This window comes from Notamacropus eugenii, chromosome 7 (assembly GCF_028372415.1).
Source record: "Notamacropus eugenii isolate mMacEug1 chromosome 7, mMacEug1.pri_v2, whole genome shotgun sequence".
NCBI lineage: Eukaryota > Metazoa > Chordata > Mammalia > Diprotodontia > Macropodidae > Notamacropus > Notamacropus eugenii.
Genome location: NC_092878.1, coordinates 116778357 through 116801581, shown reverse-complemented (window position 1 = coordinate 116801581; position 23225 = coordinate 116778357). Strand labels below are relative to the sequence as shown.

Sequence of the window (23225 nt, the reverse complement as noted above, 5' to 3'; positions counted from 1 at the left end):
ATTTTCCCAGCCAGTGACTTGACCTCTGAATATTTTCCTCACACCCACCTCACCTCCTGATCCTCCCAGCCCGTGTTTGTGGTCTGAGATTCAAATGCTGCTTCCAGCCTTAGGGCTTTTGGCGGGGGCAGGGCTGCTATTCAGTGTGAGATTAAGTTCAGGTGGTCAGGTCGGGCAGGGCCACCTCTCAGGCTCAGTTCCCTCAGGGGGTTTATGCACAGACCTTCCGCAATGGATTCAGGCTCCCACCCGCTTGGGGAGCCCCTGTCTGCAGCCGCCTCTCAGCTTCTACCTCCCGGGGGGGGGGCTGAATTATGGGGGCACCCCACTCCCCTCTCGACCTGCCAAAGAGACTCTCTCACCCACCCCTGTCACCTGTGGGTGGAGGGACTTGTGTGGCCGCTGGAGATCCCGTCCCTGAAGCCTGCTCGGATCTGTTTCTCTCGGTGCCGCCGTGGCCGCAGCAGGTCTGGGCTGGGCTTTGTGTCTGCAGTGCGACGGACCTTTTGCGAGAGGTTTGCAGATCCCTCTGTGGGTGGAGGGACCCGCGTGGCCGCTGGAGATCCTGTCTGTGAAGCCTGCTCGGATCTTTTCCTCTCGGTGCCGCGGCCGCGGCAGGGCTGCACTCAGCTCCCAGTCCCCGCGCCCAGTCTGCAGCGCGAAGGACCCCCCTGCGAGAGGTTTGCAGGTCTCTCCAGAACAGAAATCTCCCTCGCTCCAATGTTCCGTGGCCTCTGGGTGCGGAATTCGCCGTGAGTTACTTCCCTGTAGCCATTCTATGGGTTGTGGGTTCAGAGCTATGTGTATGTGCGGCTTTCTACTCCGCCATCTTGGCTCCGCCCCCTCCTGTTTGCTAATTTTTAAAAGAGGACATTAGACAAAATAATCTCCTTGTTCCTTTTTTTTTTTACCCTAATATTCCATTTCAGCTATTCAGCATGGCTACTGGTACCAGACCCTTTACAATTACTTCTCATTTATATCATCTTAAAATCCTTTATAATAGTGGGGTGAATCACACATTAAAAAAAACAAAAAACAAAAAACTTTTAGTCAGTTAGGCAGGATGTGCCAGATTTTGTAATACTGTGTTGTTTCTGATTAAGGATTTAATAAGATAGAATGAGGATATTAAAATTAATGTTCTCTACTCAAATTCTGTGCCCATGAAGTACATTTTCCGTTTGTCGAAAGAGGTATCCATGCATATCTCTCTTACATTATTCTAAAACAGGAGATTCTGTAGGGATGTGTCTCTTTGTAACTCAATTCTGTTTCCTTTCATCCTATCTCAGCCTTACCAACTATATTTAGGAAGCAGTTACCCTTCATCCTAGATTCTTACAATTCCTGGATGTCCTAAAAATCCTTTAAAACATAAATATTCCCATATGCTGCATATTCCTTGGAGCTCTTGGAGGTGTATGAGATCATTGGAAGATTTTAAAGGAACTCCAAAGGATGAGCAATTCATTCTTGGGAAGTTTATACTGTAGGTGCAAATTTATGGTAAATGAGGAAAATGCTTATTAAGAATTCCCTGAATACAGATCTACCTTCTGGCATCATATTAGGTGTGGTAAAGTTTAAAGTTTCCAAATTGTTGTTTACTTTGTAAGTTTTTATTTTCTACTTCGGGGTGTAAATTTTCATGAGATATTATATATCTGTTTATAGTAGGAATACCACTCTCTCCCTTCCTTCATGGTGGGGACTAGGAGGAGGCTGTCCATGAAATTCACAATCAACATCTGTCATGATTAGAGAGTATAGAGCATAGAGGGCCAGACTCAGAATCACAAAAACTTTAGTTAAAATTCTGCCTCAGCCACTTGTCAGCTGTGTGACCCTGGGCAAGTCACTTAACCTTTCTCAGCCTTTGTATCTTCATTGTAAAATGGGGATCATAATGGCACCTACATCAGAAGGTTATTGTGATTATCAAATGAAATGACATATGTAAAGCTTTCTGTAACTTCTTTCCAATTCAATACAAAAAGAATGTCCCAAGTAGCATCGTGAAGGTGCAAAGGACCTGCTGTTGATCTGGTAATGCCAGAGTAGCAATGAAAATTTTACCTTTCACCTTATACGTAACCGGCGAGGGGAGTGTTAGAGTTGGATCTGAGAATCAGTCAAATAGACAATCCTTCAATCTCTCATGTAGCTGTGACCCTGGCTGGAGCTAACCACACCAGTCATTTTCATAAAGGCGGTCTTCAACTTAAAAACAGGCTATGTTTCAAAAAAGAATGGAATGTATTTCCCTACAGAAACATTGTTTCAAATGAAGGTTAAATCCCCTGCTGGTCCACAAAAGCGTGTTTAATCTATAATGCAACTCAAACCACAGCATTAATTGTACTATAGTTTTCTATTGTTTCTTTGGAAAAATAGAGTACCAGTTGGGTCTCCTTGGTTTCAGTCTCTAGACAAGAATCCCCTTTCCTCTGCTCTAACCCTCCTCTAGTACCCCTTTAGGCAGGGGGGATTTCATCCCCCTCCTTTTCCTTTCCTATGGTATCAGCCACACAAGGGGATTCCCTTGATACAGAGACAATTAAGGAAGGGCTGACTTTGATGGTGACCACTGCATGGTCTCTAGTGGGGAAAGCTTGGGAATTCTTGTGATTGGAGAATAAAGACAATGTGGTAGTGCCTGTAAGGGTATATAAGGAGGAGGAGGGACAGGGGAGTTCAGCAGCTCTTCCTGTGGGGAAGCTGATAAGGGCACAGAGACTCTGATGCTAATAAGCTCATATTGGGGGACATCCATTAAGATTAAATATCCATAGAGGGGAGATAGAGTTTAGGGAGAGTAGAACAAGATTGGCCATGAGAGCAAAAGGTTGAAGGTAGATAGAGAAAGAAGATGGGGTCTTGTGCAATAAGGAGGTGGTAAAATTTGGGGAGGTAATAATAATTGTAATAGCATTTACATATCACTGTGGTTTATAAAGTGTTTTTGCATGTTATCTCATTTTTTTCCTCACAACAACCCTGTGAGTTAGGTGCTATTATGATCTTCACTTTACAGATGTGTAAACTGAGACAGGGAGAGGTTAAGTCATTTGTCCAGGGTCACACAACTTGTAAATGAGGAAGAATTTGAACTCAATGGAATTATGTTAACCCACACAAAAATCCATCTTCAGTAAGGTAGGTTCCTGCAGAACAGAATATGTGATGGAAGGAATAGGAGAAAAATGGAGGGTAGTTCAAGTAGGATGTGGTGGTGGGGAGTGGGAGCAGCCTTAAAGACAGCAGGACAGAGACAATTCTGGCAGCAGGGTGTCTCCATTCCTATAAAGCACTCACCTGAGATGGGACTAGTCTAGATCTGAAGTGTCTGTTTGTATCTAAGGGATGCTTCTAAGACTGGCTTTTGGGAGCTGAGTACTGTCTGTATACCATCTTTTTACATCATTCTTTCTCTTGACAATGGGATGAAAGTGTGTGAGGAGTATATATATGCTTATATACACCACCCTTTTATGGATCTGTAACTGTATTCAAAATTAATTTTAATTTTGCATATACCAAGGTGTATACTTTCCTAACCTAATATTTCAGTGGTGGAGCTTTTTCCTATAGTTGCTCATAGAAAGAAAAGTAGACAATTGGGAATTTAGAAGAATGAAACCCTTATAAAGTTATGAATTTAACTTAATTATATTTATTTTACTAAGTTAGTGGTCATTCCCTCTCCTTTAAGGAAAAAAATGTACCTAGCAAGGTTTAGAAACAAGAAACATAATTCATGATTGTTTCTGTCTACTATTCCTGGAATTTGGTCCATGTTAAGGTACCTGTAGGAATAAAATCGTTTGTTGGTTATGTTTGTCATTTTATAGTTCATCAAAAAGAGGAGTGTCAAATACCAACCATCCTAATCCTGAATCCAGCATTCTTTGCTCAAGGCTTTCTTCATTGTAACCAGCCTCTGATGGTAATTGGTTGAATCAGATTTAACAATGCAGTCAGATAAACAGTTGTGGCAGCTGCTGTCATGGCAACGTCATCGTACTTACCCTCCCAGTGCGTGCCCCTTCCCCACCCCTCCTCCTTCTCCTCCTCCTTCCCTCCAGTTAAGTGACACACTCGCTAGTGGTCTGTACAGTCGGGAGGTTTTAATGGCAGCGCTCTTTTCTTTCAAAACTGTTCAATATGATGAACGAAGAGGCAGCTCAAAAGAGTGACAGTGGGGAAAAATTCAATGGTTGTAGTCAGAGGAGAAGAAGACCCAAAAAGGTATTTTATTGGTGTATGTGTGTGTGTGTGTGTGTGTGTGTGAAATAATAGAAGATTTAGAATTGACAAGCTGTATTAATAAGCATGAGGAGCTCAGTAGCTTTCTATTCGATTCTTTAAAAAAAAGACAGGTGGAAACTGCTGTGCACTGAGAACATTTAAGAAACAAGGACTTATAATGGATGCATGGTCTAAAGCATGAAGCCTCTCAGATAGGGTGTATTCAGCATGTGGAACTATCAAGGGGTGTTGTCACTGTTACCATCTCATTGGCACTAACCCGATCGGAAAGAAATCGTTTTATTTTTAGAATGGGGGTTGCAAGGAAATGGGCTTAAGCAAGATGGACAGTGAAGCGAAAGAGGTGGGTTTTGTTTTTGTTTTTGTTTTTTGGCCAGATGCCTCCGTTTTGTAATGTTCTTGAAATGACTAGACAGCGAATGCCTCTTAGTTCTTTAAGGAGCAAAGACTGTAGTGACAGGAGAAATATGATCCCACAGCATGTCCTTTCCCCTATAATCTTCCATAATTTTATCAGATGCTGATATGGTAGGGTGCCTTTCCATGACTGCTCTCGTTTTATTGCAGTTATTTCAATGATGATCTTGGCAGATGCTGGTGTGACCAATCTTTTAATGGTTTAGATATATTGTGGATGATGTCATTCGAGGTAGTACAAACAAAACTTATAGAATGTCCCTCCCCAATATAGAATCCCACATCTTGGATTTCCATGTTAGTGATAAATAGGGGAAAAAATGCAAACTCTTCAGCCCCACCCAATTTCAGCACTTCTTTATGGCCTGACTCCTTCTGGTAAAGAGTTGCAGCATCACAGATTTTTTAGCAAAGCCCACCTATGAGGTAGATGATTTATGATAAAGGTTATTACATCCATCTATTTATTGGAGATATACTATGAGTTGGATACATACTGTAGTTCTAACATTTTAAAATCCAATTCTTAGAAAGTGAATGGATTATGTAACTTAGAAAATTTCAAACCTATGACCCATTAGATAAATATTTTTCATTTCAATCACAGTAAAGCTATGTTGTTTCCCAACATTATAAACCACTGATTTGTTACAGAGTCTGAAAAGAATATTACACACCCAGGTTATTTAAAAGTGCATTGCACCATTGGAGCAAAGCTATGGTATGGGTTTGTACCTTTCCATGGAATTAGAATTAGCCACACACACTGCATATAGAAAGAACTTGATATCGAGACAGTTTCAATTGAACAAAAACTGAAATCAAAACCAAAAGGTAATTCAGAGATGCCAGAAGAATCCTTACCTTATCTTACTGGACTAAGGTTTTTTTTTTTGATTCTCTTAGCCCCCAAAGGCATTTAAAAAAATTAAAATGTTAGCTATTAGCTGATACCATGGAACAGGAGAAATAAAATGGAATTTTTTGCTTCACCTCAGCTTATCATTTAAAAATAGTTCCCATTTCTGTCAGAAGTACTTTGGATTTCATAACCAGAGTACAGTTTGTGTTTGTATTTGTGTGTGTGTGTGTGTGTGTGTGTGTGTGAGCATGAGCATGTGCACTATTATATAAAGGTTTCTCAAGAAGAATTTATTTTATATTACATGATCATGACCAAAAGTTATACTAGAGAATTTTAAAGGACAAAGAAAAAGAAATAGCTATGCAATGAGCACAATGCTTTGAAAAAACCTCGTTGGTTTATACATTTACTTTTTTTTTTTTTAAGGAGCATCATATAAGTCAGATTATCTATATAAATTGCATGTATGCATGCTTCTAATCAGAACCATTTTTGAACTGTCACAATTAAATTTCCTAAAATAATTTCAAGTGCTTAAGAAAGCATAATTTATAGTATTTCCTTAGCTTGAAATTCTTTGGTTTAAAAATTAAAAAAAACTTTAAGATGAGTTTTTATTGCCTGTATAATAAATTCTCTTCTGTGTCTATATGTTTGAGAAAGACCAGACAAGAAGTTTTATTTGTGGTCTGCTAAGTTCTATTAGTTATTTTTTTTAATTGATTGAACTCAGAGTCATGAAGACTTGGATTCAGATTCTACCTCATATACTTATGGTTCGTGTGATTTAATCTTGCTGAGCCTCAGTTTCATCATCTGTAAAATAGGGATAATAACCATAAGTGCTTTCTAGAAGGGTTATAAGAAACAAATGAGATAATATAAATCACCGTACAAATTTTAAAGGTCTACATAAATGTCATCATTATTGAAAACTTTCACTCATTAAAAAAATTCTTGACTTTTCTGTAAGTATATTCTAAGTCCTTAAAACGAATTCCCATCTTGTATAGGCTGCAACTTAGATTTCTGTTTTGCTTAGAAATAATATTAAATGGTTTCCGAAGGAAAATGATAACAAGTGCTGTTTACTTGATGAAGAGGGTCTTCACCCTTCAGTTTCCCACAAGGTAATGAAACTGAAGTCCATAACAAGCATTTACATTTGAGAAAGTTAGAATCTGGGTTGAAGGACAACCACTTACCTTAAGTTGTTTGTGTGTTGTAGATTTAGCATGGAGTCCTAGAGTTTCAATTAACTTTTAGTAGATGAAAACATTGTTATCAGATAACTTGTCACTTGAATTTGGAGAGAGAGCAGGGTCTTTGTGTTTTCATGGTTAGGACATAACTCAACATCGTTGTTATAAAATGTTTGTTATCTGTGTGATATGTGGGTCAGAACTCGAGTCCTTTATCGTAAAACTCATAAGGTGAAAAACATAAGAGAAGGCATTTAAAACTAGCAAAAATAAAAGCAAATATTATTCAACTTTTGTTTTTATTTTGACTGATTATTTTATTGAATTTAAAAAATTATATTAAGCTAAATTCTTTTGAAGACTTGGTTAGCCAATAGATTTGTGATCTCATTGATGTGTATGTGTGCCTGATAATGTAGGAGATCATAACCTGCCCATCCTCTGGACCTCTGCCCAAGTTTGCCACACAGGCTGCTAGAAGTCTTTCTTAATTTCTCTCGACGTTGCGATGATACCAGCAAAGCACACAGATCTCCAATCATGCATCCCTTGCTTTCACCGTATAAATAGCCTGTCTTCATATTTCAGTCATACATTTCTTTGATGGAATCCTTTATTCTGGTTATTTTTATAGTTCTTTGTATATTTGTAGTTCTTTATTTGTTATGTGTTGCAACCTGTTCTCACTGACCATGTGCCTCTCCATTGCTTTCTGAGTGCTTAGTATTTATATTTCTTAAGGCACTGTAGCATTCCCTGACTTAGTCATACAGCATGGGTAATATATCAGGATTGAAATATAAGCCTTTGTTTCAAGGGGAAATTTGGAATCATTAAGGGAGCTTTGCATTCTCCTAGGGGCAATCCATCCCACTCTTCTTTTCTCATTTAATTCTGGGTCCAATTCATTGTCTCTTTAAAACTTGGCAGTTTTAGTGGGTTATATTATCTTTGATGAATCTGTTTATAGCTATGTGATTTATTGGGAGGTAATAATCTGTCTAGGCAGCTAGATGGCATAGTGGATAGAGTGCTGAGCCTGGAGTTAGGAAGACTCATCTTCCTGAGCTTGATATTTCCTAGTTTTTTAATCATGGGTGAGTGTTTGTCTCAGTTTCCTCATATGTAAGATGACTTGGAGAAGTAAATAGCAAATCACTCTCGTCCCTTTGCCAAGAAAACACCAAATGAGGTCATGAAAAGTCAGACATGACTGAAATGACTCAACAATAGCAACAGAATAGTCTATAAGGAGACTAAAACTTCCATGTCTGGCCATCGCTCCTCTATGTGTTGTCTTCTATTAGAATTTAGTCTCCTTGAGACTATCTTGATTTTGTATTTGTGTCCCCAGTACTTGGCACAATTAGTGGTTGACACAGAAGTTGGCAGGATTCGTGTTAATTTGATACTCCTTGGAGGCTCAAGGAAAGGAAGTCAGAGGGAATAGCATTTCTACGGTACGCATAGGAAAATTTCTTGTTTTCTACTTCACTCAACAGTTTTCTTAGACCACAGTTGTTTCAATAAGGCACTTAAGAAATATTTCTTCATTCATCCATTGCTTTTAATAGACAAAGTCACTGAGTTTTTAGAAAGGTAAATTTACTCATTTAAGGTACTAGTGGTCAAATGAGGACTCAGATCTGGATCTTCTACAACAATCTCTCTAGTTGCTGAAAACTCAATCTGGAGTCAGAAGATCTAGATTTGAATTCCATCTCTGCTACTCACTTCCTCTGTGATATTAAGCAAGTTGTTCTCACATTGATGAAACTCAGTTTCTTCATTCATTGGTAGACTTAGATGACCTCTAAAGTTCCTCCTAGATGAAAGTCTATATCCAGTGTTCTTAAGATCTTTGTGAGTGTCTTGAGAAAGGATATCTTAAGACCTCACAAGACATCACATTTTTGGTGTGAATTTAAAACAGCTTACATGCAGTTCAACTTGGTACAGTCTTCCAGTTTTCTTAAAGTGACAGATGCTCTATTTCCATTAGATTGAACCCAGTAGAAAAGACAGTTTCTGAGAAAGATTCCTGTTAATTTGATACTCCTCAGAGACTCAAGAAAAGGAAGTCAGAGGGAGTAGTACTGTGATAGTATGCACAGAAAACTTTCTCATTTGCCATTTCACTCAACAGTTTTCTTAGACCACAGTTGTTTCATTACAATGCCTGCCATGGTTCCAAAGGGTACCTGTGACTTTGTGTCTAGTATCTCATCAGTTGTCCAATTTAACAGAAACCTGGACTGCTTTAATTTCTAAATAAAAAATCTGGGTTGAAATGTAGTCTCTGTGAAGTATAGAAGGAATGTTGGTGAATTTTTGGTATACTCCCAGCCCTGGGGAACTCTGTAGGAATTAGGATTTAATATACCAATCTAGTAGATTGGATTAAAAATGTAATTTATTACTTCATCCAAATTATACTTAAATATAAATCTTTTGGAAATACTTTCCACATTTATGTTCTCAGTGATAGCAAAGCTATATTTGATGACAAGGTGTTAAAAGAGACCCGTGAATCCTTGATAATAAACAGAATCACCCAGGTTTACTACGCCATTTTGTCTAAAGAACTGAGTCTAGTAACCTGACTCTAAATTCAGTAGGAATGTCTTAAAATGAGTAGGTTCAAATTAAGTTTCCTTGTTTTCATTTGTGCTGATTTCAAAGTCCTAGATGAAGCAGCAGGATAAAATTGGTTTGCAGAATGACTTTTATGTCTGTATACTATTCTAACAGTGCACAAAATTTTTAAGTATGGATTTGACTTCGGGAAGGCCTGGGTTCAAATCCTGATGATAAGCAAATCACTTAATGTCTCAGAGATTAATTTTCTTTGTCTAGAAAAATCAGAATAATAGCAGATGTAATAACTGTAAAGTATTTCACAAACTTCAAAGTGCTATGTAAATGTCATCAGCAGGAGTTGTTATTCTTATTATTATTACTATGTAAGTTTGACGGATCAGTGGTTTCAATGTAAAAATTAAAGCATTAAAATTGTGAATTCAGATATTGTACCACTGGAATGTTCATGCCAAGCTAAAGATTTGATTTTGTAGTGATCACAAAATTTGTAGAGATTCCAAAGTTTTGATAGTGGAGTAGTGTTATAATCTAATCAATATTTGATTGAAAATTGATTCCATGTCTATTTTAATTAATTACTGATTCATATATAATTCATTTTGAACCAAGTTCCCTTTTTTATCCGCAAGACTATTTCTCATTGTTTTTTGCTGCTATAACTCTCGTCTTCCCATATTTTAGTTGTCTCATTTCTCTCTGTTCGACTCATTTATGCTCTTGAGTTTGGATCTCACTCTCTGGTGCTCTTTGCAATTGTTAGCAGACCCATCTTTAAAGCATCCTGTAGAATATGATCTGTTGATAGAGTGTTGCATTGTCTTACAGAAAGAGATATCTCTAATTTTGACTAGCTGCATTAATTTAAGATATTATAAATGAAAAGACTAATTCCATAGGGCTGTCTTTCCAACTATATATCATAATCTGGGCAATGTGCATTCTTAGCATTCTAAGGGATCTTCAAGATCTTCTAGCTTAACCCCTTGAGGCAGTGGACCCTGTGTCTGGAGGCAGGAAGATGGGAGTTCAAATCCTGCCTCAGACTCTTACTGGCTGTGTGACCCTGGGCAAGTTACTTAGCCTCTATTTGAATTAATCTACAAGAGAAGAAAATGGTAAACCACTCCATTATCTTTTCTAAGAAAATCCCATGGACAGTATGGTTCACGGGTACATGAAGAGTTGGACATAACTGAATGAATGAATAATAAGTTTAACTGCTACATTTTACAGTTGAGGAAACTAAAGCCTAGGAAGATGAATTGATTTACCTTAGCTTCTACAGTAGCAAAGCTAGAATTCAAACCCAAGTTCTCTGACTCCATATCCAGCCCTCTTTCTTCTGTGCCTCACTAGTATTCCTCATCCACTTAACTTTCTCTGTGTGGATTGCCAGGCCAGCCTTTGGCAACAAAAATATCTCATGTGATATTTCTGGGCTTGATGTAAACACATCTTGATTCTTCAGTACGATTTCATTTCTAAATCAGAGTACCTTAAGAACCTTAGGGTAATTCCTCTTCTATTGGGATTTTGTGTTAGACATCTTCCATGACACTGGGAAACATCTTTGGTGAGCTTATGTCTTCCTATTCTGTGCCTTATTTGATAACTGATAATTAAAAGATTGTTAAAAATTAGCTCTCTTATTCAGTCTGTTGGTGGATCTTTTATTGTCTTAACATATGCGTAGGAAACATATTGTTAGAGAAGAGCCTTTGAGGCTGCAGTTTGCTCTAGTTAAGTACTTTTAAAAATAATCAACAAACAGTAGATGCTCTAGATTTGGTAGCCTCTTTCCTCTCTAAGTTGGTTATGTAACAGTAAAGATACAGTCTTCTGAGGAAAACTTTTCTGAAAAAACTTGCTACTTCCCTATGAGGTAGTGTTGTATGGTGGAAAGGGGACTGGATGTAACATGGATGCCTATGATATAGAGTTACAAAGTTCATCTAGTTCAATCACTTCATTTTAAAATTGAGGAAACTAAGGCAGAAAAAAGTTAAGTAATTTATGTCACTTGAACTTAGGTCCTCTGACCCCAGTCATTACTCTTTTCACTGGGTAATGCTGCCTTGAGGACCTGAGTTCAAATCTCATGTCCTACTACTACTTGTGCGACTCTGAACGAGTCCTTTGACTTCCCTGGATTTCCATTTCCTTGTTTGAAAAATGAGAGGTTTGGATAATTGCTTTTTGGAATTAATTAAAGAGCTAGCATTTATGTGTAAAAATAACTAGTATTTTCATAGTACTTTAAGGTTTACAAAGTTCTTTATATGTGTTGTCTCAAAGATTCTTGGCTGGTAAATGCTATCATTATTTTCATTTTAATAGATGAGGAATCACATGCTTAGACAGAGGGTGTGACTTGCCCAGGATCACACAGTTAAGTGTCTGAGGCAGGATTTGGACTCAGGCTTTCCTGACTCCAAGTCCAGTGCTCTGTCCGCTCTTATCTTCTCTGGAGTCCCTGAAAACACTCTCAGCATAACTCCGGAAGCCGAGAGGTTAATGGAGATGACAAGCTCCTCATCCTGTTTTCATGCGATGTTAATGTCTGCTGCTATTATTATGATGATGTTTTCATATGATGCTTAAATCAACTTCTGTGACAACTTGGAACATCTGTTTAATTTCTCCTAAATTTTATTCCAATTTTTCCTTGTGCTCTAACAATTACATCTTTCAGGAGTCCATGAACAGTTATCAATATTATCTTCTTGTTTGGCTGTCAAGGGTGTTCCCATCCATAATCCTACACTCAACTGTTTCTCCCATTTCCTCTAATGATATTTCTGTATGTATTTATATTAGTAGGGCAGCTGGGTGGTGCAGTGGATAGAGTTGTGGATCTGGAGTCAAGCTCATCTTTGTGAGTTCAAATCTAACTGTGTGACTGTAGGCAAGTTCCTCATCTGTAAAAAGAACTAGAGAAGGAAATGGCAAAGCACTCTAATATCTTTGCCAAGAAAACCCTAATGGGGTCAGGAAAAGTTGGATGTGACTGAGAAAGGATTGAACAAAAACAACATTTCTATCAGTGGCACTGGAAATGATGATGTACTGAGCTCTGAAAATGTGTAGACGTGATTGGGGTGGCAAAAGAAGTCAGCTGGTTTCTTTTTGTAACTTAGGCTGAATTTTCAAAATAGCATAAAAGTGTTGGACTTTATTTCATAGTTTCAACTCTATTTCTTAAGCTCCTTTCTACTAACATCTTTAATAATTATATATGCTTACATGTGAGAAAGAAACTTAATAATTATATGAAGTTTCTTTCTCACATGTAAGCATTTGTTTCTGAAATTTCCTTTAAATATTAATTATGTTTTTCCTTCTGGATTCAGGGTTGATAAAAAATGTGGTTGAAGTATTGACCCTTCATTTCATGAAATAATTTGTCTTATTTCTCCTTTAATTGCAAAGCATGAAATCCCCCAGCTTCATTTCTTCCTTCCTCATGTTGTATTCTAATTTTTGTTTGTGACAGAAACAGAAAGCAAAAGAAGTTGTCTGTTTTTATGTCAGTGGATATTGGCAGACTCTACAAGTGTAGCCACAAATGAATGTCATCACTTATCATGGTCTCCCATTAACTGATAGTTAACACAGTGGGGCTAATATTGTGTTTGTCCTTCATTTTTGAAGAGGACCATGACATCAGGGAAATGATGACATGGCTTGCAGTTGACTTTAATTTGAGTGAAGGAGGCAAGGTCACCAGCCTCACTTTCTCCTCCTGAGCCATTTGGATCCAGTGACCAGATATTCATCAGAATGACTGGAGATGGCCCAGGAAGCAATGGGAGACTCTGGCCCTCTTGGGCTAAGGTCTTTTCCAGTACTCACTTAAAGTGAGGTAATGCCCAGGGAATAAACCTCACCTCTTTAAGAAGTGAGTTAAGGGTTGACCCTTTTAATGAAAAACAAAACAAAACAAAAATATTAAGCTGGGGAGGGGAAGACCCTCAGGGTTGCTATTCCAAAGAAAAACAGTTACCATTGGCATTCACTCTACATTCACTCAAAGTTAGGAGGGCCCAAAATACCAGCATTAAGTGGAGCTGGGCCAGGGACCCATTGTGGTCAAATGTTTGAGCTTCAGAGTGAACTGGGGGGAAGGAGAAAGGAAGGAAGGAAGGAAGGAAGAAAGGAATCTAGGCAGTAAACCTCAAGTTAAATGGAAATTTACCTCCCTTTGGAGAGGAAAAGGAGGAGAGGGAGAGCGAGAAGGAGAGCTGACTTATACAACTAGCTGGGTCCCCATTAAGGCAGCTTGGTCTACTCACAGGTTGTATTTGTCCTTGGTTTTCAAAGAGGACTATGACATCAGGGAAATGACGACATGACTTGCAGTTGACTTTGCTTTGAGTGGGATAATATCCTAAATACCTTTTTATAAGGAGAAAAAGCAAAACAGATGTGAATGTCATATGTGATAGAAATTATAACTTGTATGGTAATGATAATATTTTAACTCTAGAGTTTAATATAGCAAATCTAGCATGGTTGAAGAGATGTTTCTTTTTATTTGAAGTATTTCTTTCCTTGGCCTTTCAAATTTTCCCACCATTCTACTACACTGGGGCAGCTAAATGTTACAGTGGATAGAGTGCTGGGCCTTGAGCCAGAAGACTCATCTTCCTGAGTTCAAATCTGGATCTGGCCTTAGACACTTACTAGCTGTGTGACCCTGGGCAAGTTTGCCTCGGTTCCTCATCCATAAAGTGGACTGGACAAAAAGTAACAAACCACTCTGCTGTGTTTGCCAAGAAACCCCAGATAGGGCCACACAGAATTGGAAATGCTTGAAACAGCTCAAAAAGAATTGACTGCATATTTTTTGGCCTATCTTTAGAAGGAAGGCAAGAGTTCTGCCTTAAGTGAAAATGTCACCATTAAGAGAAATTGTGATTGAAAGTCAGGAGACCTGGATCCTATTCATGGTTTTCCTACTAACTGATCTCATCTCTCTTTATACTCTTACTTCTGATTTTCACTCCAGCCAAGCACACATCATCCCAGTTGTCTCAAAGACCTCACTTTCTCTGGGTTTTGAACTATATGTGTCCTTATTTGACCTGTGATGGCATCTCCTTTCTTTCACCTCTGTGGGCATATAGTAAAGTTAATTGATATGACTAGCTAATGAAACTCCTAGTGTCTTATGAACTTTGACTAAGCTGTCTTATGTGTTTTGACTGAATCACTGAGTGCACATAGGACCTTGTCTTTTATCTCGGTGGTCCTGGGACTTCAATGGCCATTTTATTTAGGGGCCATCAGGACTGGGAACACTGGCCTTGCTATTCAAACTCATTTAAGACTGATTTTCACCTAAATACTAGTTTATTAATTTGCAATGAAAGACAGATACACTAGAGCTACTGGTATTCATGTGGACTACTCTACAGTCCTGGAAAAACATTCCCTGATGTTCTCCATTCTTCCTTTACATGCTCCAAGATGGCCATCACCTTTCTGCTTTGGAATTTATTAGAATTATCCCCAATTCATATTTTTATATAAATAAATTTTAGGTTGTTTTATGATAATATCAAAGGATGGTCTTTCAGTTAAATATATATGTCTATGTGTATATACACATAGACATATATATGTAATATAATATTATATACATATGATATGATATAATGATATACACATATTATATATAATATTATACACATATAATCTCTATATGTTTACCATGTTTATCTAAGTACTTCTGATTATTAAAAGAAGTTGAAGATATGACCTGTCACTTACTACCTGTGTGACCATGGACAAATCACTTGACATCTCAGGACTTCTGTTTCCTCATCTAAAAAATGAGGAGGTTGGAACAGATGACATTTAAGGTTCCTTATAGTTCTAAATCTATATTCTAGTAATTCTTTCTTCAAGAAATTTATAATTTGCTTGGGGAGATAAACACAAGAGAAATGTTTAGGGAATAAATGCCTTTTCAATAAAATAGTACAACTGGAATAGATAATAAAATGTTAATGGAGTTCAAAGAAGGGAGAATTCATTGTGGATTGGAATAAGAGAAAGGCTACGTTGAGGAGGTGGGGCTGGAATTGATTCTGAAATATTTGTAGGATTTCAACAGACTGAAAGAAGAGTATTCCCTGTGGCACAACATCAGTAACATTTCTCATGTTGGGTCAAATCTGGGAAGGCTTCCGACAGACAAATAATCATATGACATGTGAATTCTTCTTTTGTCATGCTCAGGGATGATGTTTTTCTCTACTTGTTTTGCCATGTGTTCTCTTCTGGAAATCTGACTCAATTAGTTTTTGCCCTAGATCTTGGAGTTCCATTATATATCTCCTGTATCACATAAATTTTAAAAGTTTATTTTGTTCATGAAGCTTTTTACCAAATTCATGATGCCTCAGTATGAGAATCATTTTGATTATTCTTACAACTTGGGTAATATTTTTGAGGAATGTAGTTAGCATGTTTTTCATCTAATTTTATTCATGTTTGTCTGTGTTTTACCAGATTATTTGCTTCTTGACCAAAAAGAGACACAACTTCCATTTCCTTTGTGACTCTCCAAAATCACTCTAATTTTCTACATAGAGAGGGCACTTAATTAACACAAATTACCTGATGGACTTGATATTTGTCAAGCCATTATAATTTCTATTGTTATTTTTCTTCCATTCATAAAATAACCACTATGTGTTCTGAACCTCTTTTGCCAATTGAGTTAGCCTATTTTTAAGGGTGTTATTTTCTTCAGCATGGTTTTGGGTCTCCTTTAGCAGGCTGTTGACTCATTTTTCATGATTTCTTGCATCTCTCTTCATTTCTCTTCCCAATTTTCCTTCACCTCTCTTACTTGATTTTCCAAATCCTTTTTGAGATCTTCCATGGCCTGAGCCCACTGAATATTTATTTTGGATGTTTGGGATGCAGAAGCCTTGACTTTTATGTCTTTCCCTGATGGTAAGCATTGTTCTTCCTCATCCAAAAGAATGGGAGAAGATACCTGTTCACCAAGAAAGTAATCTTCTATAGTCTTATTTTTTCTCCCTTTTTGGGGCATTTTTCCAACCAGTTACTTGACTTTTGGGTTCTTTGTCAAGAGTAAGGTATACTCTGTAAGACCTCAGTTCCTCCAAGGTGGCACAATCAAGCCTGCACAATGATCTGGGAGCAACCAGAAACTTTTGTGCTCAGAATCTGCAAGTAGTGGAATTTCCTCTCCATAACAGCCTCATTTCCAGTTCTGCCAGCCAGCACTCAGGGCTGAGGTTCAGATCAGCCACTCAATTCCCCCAGGGACTTTACAATGAGGCCTCCAACAGTGAATGTCAGCTGCTGCCTGCAGTGGGAGTTGCTGTCCGCTGAGGCCTCTGCTGCCATTTCCTGGGGCCAGAGCTATGGGGAGGACCCTGCTCCCTTCTCGCCTCGCTGAAAAAGACCTCTCACTGTCCTTTGGCACCTGTGGGTTGAGGGATCTGTGAACTACTGCTGTTGCCACTGGAGATTCTGTCCCTGAGGCCTGTTCCAGTCCTCCTCCCTGCACTATGGCCAAGGCTGGGCTGGGCTCCTCTCTGAGTCTGGTGCAACAGATCTTTCCTGTTGACCTTCCAGGTCACCCTGGGCTGGAAGTCTCCTGTACTCCATCTTTCTATGGCTTCTGCTGCTCTAGAATTTGTTGAGAGTCATTCTTTACAGGTATTTTATGGGCTGTGGGGGAAGAGCTAGGAAAAAGATGAAGATGTGAAATTTGTTGTTCAAGAAACTATATATATATATGTGGAAATTTTGACATTTGGACCAGTTTCTATGATTTGTAGTGACATGTTGTGGTGACCCAAAAACTCAACTGCTGAACCACACAACCATTTTATACTATTGTATATTGCAAAATGTGTGTGAATAGTATTACTGAAATGTATTGTAAATAACATATCAAGAACAAAATTGAACAAGTACAACATAGTAAAATGTTCTTTATGTCTTGTCCTTTTTATCCAATAAGTAAAGAATTATACTCTATATGCCTTGTCAAAATACCATTTTTTAAAATATAGGTCTGTTCTATATATAGAAAGAGAAGCCCAACTCTCACTCACAAAGAACTTACATTTTCTTTTTTTATATCAGTACAAAGGATTCAGGAAGGACATATGCCAGACTATGACATAATCATCTTTTGTCCTAACTGCCGGACATGCTGCTGAATATGTGAAGTGTCACCAGGAGCTGACCAACTCTGCCAGTATTTCAAACTGAGCATGAGTGGCCCCCCAAATACTGGAGCTTAAGTTGTTTTACACTCAAGAATAAAAAATGGGAGCCTGAGCCCTTTACAAATACCCAATATACAGCTCAAGCACTAAAAAAATATAACACTCAGACACAGGCTAGATAAAGATGCACAAAAGAGTGGTACAATTCCTTTTTTGCAATTTATCAGTCATTCTTTTTCTGTTACATGCTCATCCTCTTCCTCTCATATCCCCCAGAGGGAAAGAGCCCAAATTCCCTTCAGTCATTCCTGGCTTGGTTTGGAGGCCTTCCATGGCCCATGACTAAGTTACATTATTGTTTGGTCAGCAGTCTCTAAACTCTTTTGCTCTTGACCCTTATTAGTAAAGAAAAACAATCTGAATACTCCCTGATTACGTACATTTATCTATTTGTAAATTATATGTTTCTACTACACTAATTATATTTATTATAAAGTTCATGCAAAAATTAAAGTAAAAAATTGAGATAAAAATGAAATAATAGTTAATTCTAGAGTCAATAATTTATTGATTAGCTGCACTTGAAGAACATTCATTTCAGCAGCTGTATGGAGGTGGGATTGGCCAGGAGAGCCTTGAGGTAGAAGCACCAATGAGGAGGCTATTTTAATAGTCCAGGCAAGAGATGTTGAGTGACTGAACTAGAGTGATGGCTGTGTAAGTAGAAAGAAGGGAACAGATTTTAGAGCTAAAGAGGTAGAAAGATAAGATTTTATAACTGACTGGATATGTGAGGTGAGAGAGAGTGAAGAGTTAAAGATGATGCTGAAGTTGTGAACTTTGTTGAATGAAAGGATGGTGATATTGTTGACAGTAAGAGGAAAGAATGGAAGGAGAGAAGGACTTAGGGGGATAGATGATGTAATAAGATCTTCAAAGATGATCACAACCCACTCATGCCTGATCATCCTGTAATACTCTGTCACATCCAAAACAAAAGACAGTTAACACACATTTACTAAGCTCTTACTATGTGCCAGACATGGTACTAAGCACAAAAATAAGCAGAAAGACAGTCCCTGCCCTTAAGAAACTTATATTTTAATGGAAGCTGAAGGAAAGGGTATAAAAAGAAAGTTTGGAGTGTAAAGAAACAAAGACATTGCTGACCTAAGTGTCTTTCTTAAATGGAGTTTTGGGTGGTAAGACTTTTATTCACCAGCGATGGATATATGTGTAAGTTTTCTGATGTCACTCATAACTTTGTAAGTATTGATACCTTCCTTGAGGGGAAAATGCTGGCCTCAGATGGGGATGGAGTAGGGAGGGACCGTTTATATCTTGCACAGAAGAAGGAAGAGGTGATGTGGAATAGGGTTGAAAGATAAGAATAGGAGTGGAGAAAGAACCCATAATTGTCTGGGGATACTACCCATCTTACCACCCTCTGATTAGCTGATTATGTATCCCTTGGGGTCCTGCCATGGTCTTGTGAAAGACCAAGGGACCCCCCACCCCTCAGTTTTGGAGACTACTGGTTCAAATTGTGATGTTAGTGAATCCAAAGTCATAGACTTGATCTCCATATAGACCAGTTTGACTCTCTGATAACTATAAACTGTATCTCTGATTGATATTACAGTTGATCATAAGGGTGTCTTGATGAGACAGCATGGATAGATCACTATGAATCTAACCCCATTACTAGGAAACCAATTCAAAGGCACGACCATAGGCCAGTGTACTTATATTTACTTGAAAAGGTCATAACATTATTTATCATGAAGACTATATACACGCAAACATACTCACATACTCAGTATGAAAAGGAACCTCTGGTTCTTTATAAACAACTTCACCATCACCACCACCATCATCCTTTTAAAATGGGGGGTAGATAAATATTTATGATGAAGTATTCTGAAATCTGTTCTATCAGTTGAGCTAAATATTCACTTAGAGTGAAATTCTTCAATGAGAAAAAAAATAGTTCATATAAGATTAATCTTTTGCAAAAGACTAAAGTTTTAGGAAAAATGAAAAGGAGACACAGAGACATTTCCTCTGCACACTTACGCAATTTGCCTATCATGTCTAAATTGATTGGTTAATTCAGTTTATTTGAGTTTTGAAATAAATTACAAAATTAAACTAGTTTGATTGACTTTTCAGGAGACTGGATTATCAAAGTATTAAAAATCATTTATGTATGTGCATAGAAATACCTCCATAATTTAGGGAATATATAGAAACTGATTAGGATTCGTAATCCTCAGTATTGAAAAATGAAAGATAGAAGCTCATATGAGTGGATCTTTCTGTTTCTAATTTAGCTGTGGTAGACAAAATCATGACTCTCATAGAACAGCCTTTACAATATATAAGAAAAAGGAGAATTTGTTACTGGGTTCACATTTCTTTGTCCTTATTCTAAAGGTCACTGATCTATCAAATGCTCCATAATCTAATTACGGAGACAGACCCTCTCTCCAGTTAATGGCATAGCAGCATTGTACAGTTTTAGAGGTCCATCAGGCATTTGCTTAATGCCTCTGTGCTAGCCTGCATTTTTTGCATTTTTTGAGGGCATAAGGGTAAGAACAGCAAGGATTGTCAGCCCTGGAAACCATTCCTCATGTCCTAATATCAGAAGAATTTGCCCAACAGTCTTCGTGGAGGTAGTCCCTAAGCATTAGCAACAGGTTATGGTATGGGAACTTAACCTTACATTCACATAATGTACTTGATCAAATAAAGAACCACTGTTGGATTTTCTGAATCATTGGCCTCTGTCCAATGGAAAAATGAACTTTATTTTTCCTTAATGGTCCTTTCCAGTGATGATTTTAAATGCATTTTTTTTTTTTTTTGGTAAAAAGGTCAACAGACTATAACCTCCCCACGTATGAAGACAGTCAGTTGGATGGTGCATTTTTCTTTTGCACAGCAAATTGTCCTGTCTTACCCAGGGGGAATGAGTAGATGCTTCTCCATAGTCTACTTATAAGAATGTTAATAAGTTTTGGCACAAATAAGTCTGGGTAAGTCTGTGCTTCAGAATTCTGGTGATATATGTGTCCTTTATTTTTTATTTGTGAGGAATATGTATAACCATATCTCTTCAGTAACTCCTTGGGAATTGTGATATTGACTTCTGACTTTTAATACTGCTTTTGTAACAAGTTACTACTATGCAATGAGCAGCCATGGAAAACCTGATGCCACTCAATTCCGGTATAGATTTCAGGTGCTTTTTAAAGGTAGTAACACATGAATTTAGACACCATGCATTTGGAATCTACAAAATTTCAAATGACCTTCATTTGTTTCTCTGCTTTCTTGTGTGGGGAGGATGATGGTGGCATTCATCCCAAGAGTCAGGATAGGCTTGTGTTTCATTGCATGGAATTCTGTAACTGTGCATCTTATAATCCACAGTTTAAATGCATGAATGAGATATCTTCATGACTTTGACATGGTTCTGTTTTCTGTGCTTTTGAATTGGAAACTCATTGGAATGAACATATTCACATTCTTTTATTTCAAATCAGTAAGGATATTATTTATCCATGACTCTGGTTTATATCTGTTCAGTATCTTTTTTTTTTTTTTTTACAGTTCTTTGAATTTTTCTAAAAGTTAGTTAGGATTTATGTTATTCATTTGAATAGTGAATCAGCAAGGACCCCACCATACCCAGAGATCCAATTTTTTAAGTGGCAAGCAACTTTTGAGGGGTCAACAATCATTTTAATCAAGCACATTTGGTTTCACTTAGTTCAGAGGAAAAAGTTGGCACCCTGAACTTTCGAGAAACTACGAACAGAATAGAGATCAACAAATAGAGCTTCCAAATGTCTGACATAAGCAATACATGCATGACAGATCAACAAACAGATCCAACTGTCTGACCATTACATACAGACAGAGTTACTAGAGAGAGAAGCACTAACATCTGGGTTTTCAAAGGTGGGGGGGCAGGTGGGGGAGGGGTGCTCCTTAGCAGTTATCCAGAGTGTCATCTGGCCAAACAAATCTTCTTCCAAAAACTAAGTCTCAAAGTAAAACCTCACCTCTGAGTATTTATACACTTTTCAGAGCCAGAGGGCATTACAACCCTTGAGAACCAGTGCTTCCTTAGAAAATTGACAAAAGGTGTGAACCTCCCCTAATCAAACTTCCCTTAATGGGCAGGCCCATTAATGGGTGGGGAAGATCTTTAACTCTCTAGCATTACAAATAGTAAGCTCACTGAAGGTAGAGATGAGAAAAAAACTGGGATTTACATGTTTGTTTAGCGTTTGCCTTATACCTATATGCCTGCTCAAATATCGCGATTGTGGAAATTCCAATACGTTCAACTTTCAAAATCCAATTTTCATTTATGCTGACATTTAATAGATAAAAAGTTGTGAATAATTCAGTAAAAGCTCGATTGCATCATACAATATAAACCTGCTAGGAAGTCTACCAATGTTAAGTGAAACCCTTTTTATATTGACATAATTTCCTCTCCAGGAAGGATTGGGCTTGAGGAAGATGTGAATAGTTAAATCCTCTAGGGCATTGGGTGAATAATGGAAATCTTGGCAAAAATGGCTTCTATTATACTACATTATTATATATAATTATCAGAAAACATTTTCAGATTTTTAACACTAATGCTTTTAGTATTTGTCCAACAAAAGAAAGGTTTGGTTGGCATAAGTATTTAATAGTGGAATTCAGAGTCTTTCATCTCTAGATTATTAATTTGATTTTGGATCAGGCTAGCAATAGTGGAAGGTAATTATTACCCACTGGTGCTGAGGTGACCTTTAGGAAGTGAGCTAGCCATGCCAATTTAGTTAACAAGGAAGTAGGTGTCTAGATATGGCTATGAAGGAAAGCCAGATTCACATGGCAGGCAGTATACATGATATGTACAGGGTTCAGAGAAAATTTCAATAGAAGTTTCAATTTCTGCAAATGTATTAGCAGCAGATAATCATCATATTATCCTTTAAAATGGCATAATTATATATTTTACAAAATTGACAATGTTTTCTAAATGTCACTAGTGTTTTGTAACAGTAGATATAGCTATGTGACCCTGGGCAAGCCATATAATCCTGTTTGCCTCAGTTTCCTCATCTGTAAAATGGACTGGAGAAGGAAATGGCAAACTGTTCTAGAATTTTGGCCAAGAAAACTCCAAATGGAATCATGAAGAGTCAGAGATGACTGGAATGAATGAAAAATGAAACGTAGCTTTGAAGTCTTAAAGATCCTTACAGGTTGAATTTGTAAGATTACCCAAGATAACAGGCTATATTTAACAATGATAACTATTAAATTGAATATTTATTGTGAAAGTGGATTTTCAGTATTAACTTCTTAGGAAATAATTATCATGCTCACAACAGAATTTATTTTCTTCAAATTTTTCTTTCTTTTCCTTTCTGTACGTATAAATAATCTGTATAAATGAAGCTTAATTTTTATTTTTAAAATATGTAAATAAATAAAAACAGGTTTAACATTTTCCTCCTTTATCTCAGTAGATTGTCTTGTACATCCTTTGGAATGCCCATCTACAACTCTGGAGATCATTGGTGTAGTAGGTAGACAGAAGACCAGTTGGAGTTGAAGTTCTGATTTCACCACTGA

General features: G+C 37.5%; 1 protein-coding gene across 33 annotated transcripts in view; it reads left to right on the top strand.

Annotated features, from left to right (window-relative positions):
* The window catches only part of ANK2 (ankyrin 2), a 763693-nt gene that overhangs the window by 338873 nt on the left and 401595 nt on the right, over window positions 1-23225 (top strand). For 12 of the 33 annotated variants that reach the window (XM_072624645.1, XM_072624640.1, XM_072624633.1 and 9 more), the window contains exon 1: window positions 4134-4251. The exons of 3 other annotated variants lie outside the window; for them this stretch is intronic. In XM_072624645.1, coding sequence (XP_072480746.1) covers window positions 4168-4251 — 84 coding nt within the window. In that variant the 5' untranslated portion in view covers window positions 4134-4167. Of the gene's footprint in view, window positions 1-71; window positions 4252-23225 lie in introns of those variants that run through there. 18 more of the 33 variants (XM_072624662.1, XM_072624658.1, XM_072624660.1 and 15 more) reach the window with 6 other exon arrangements.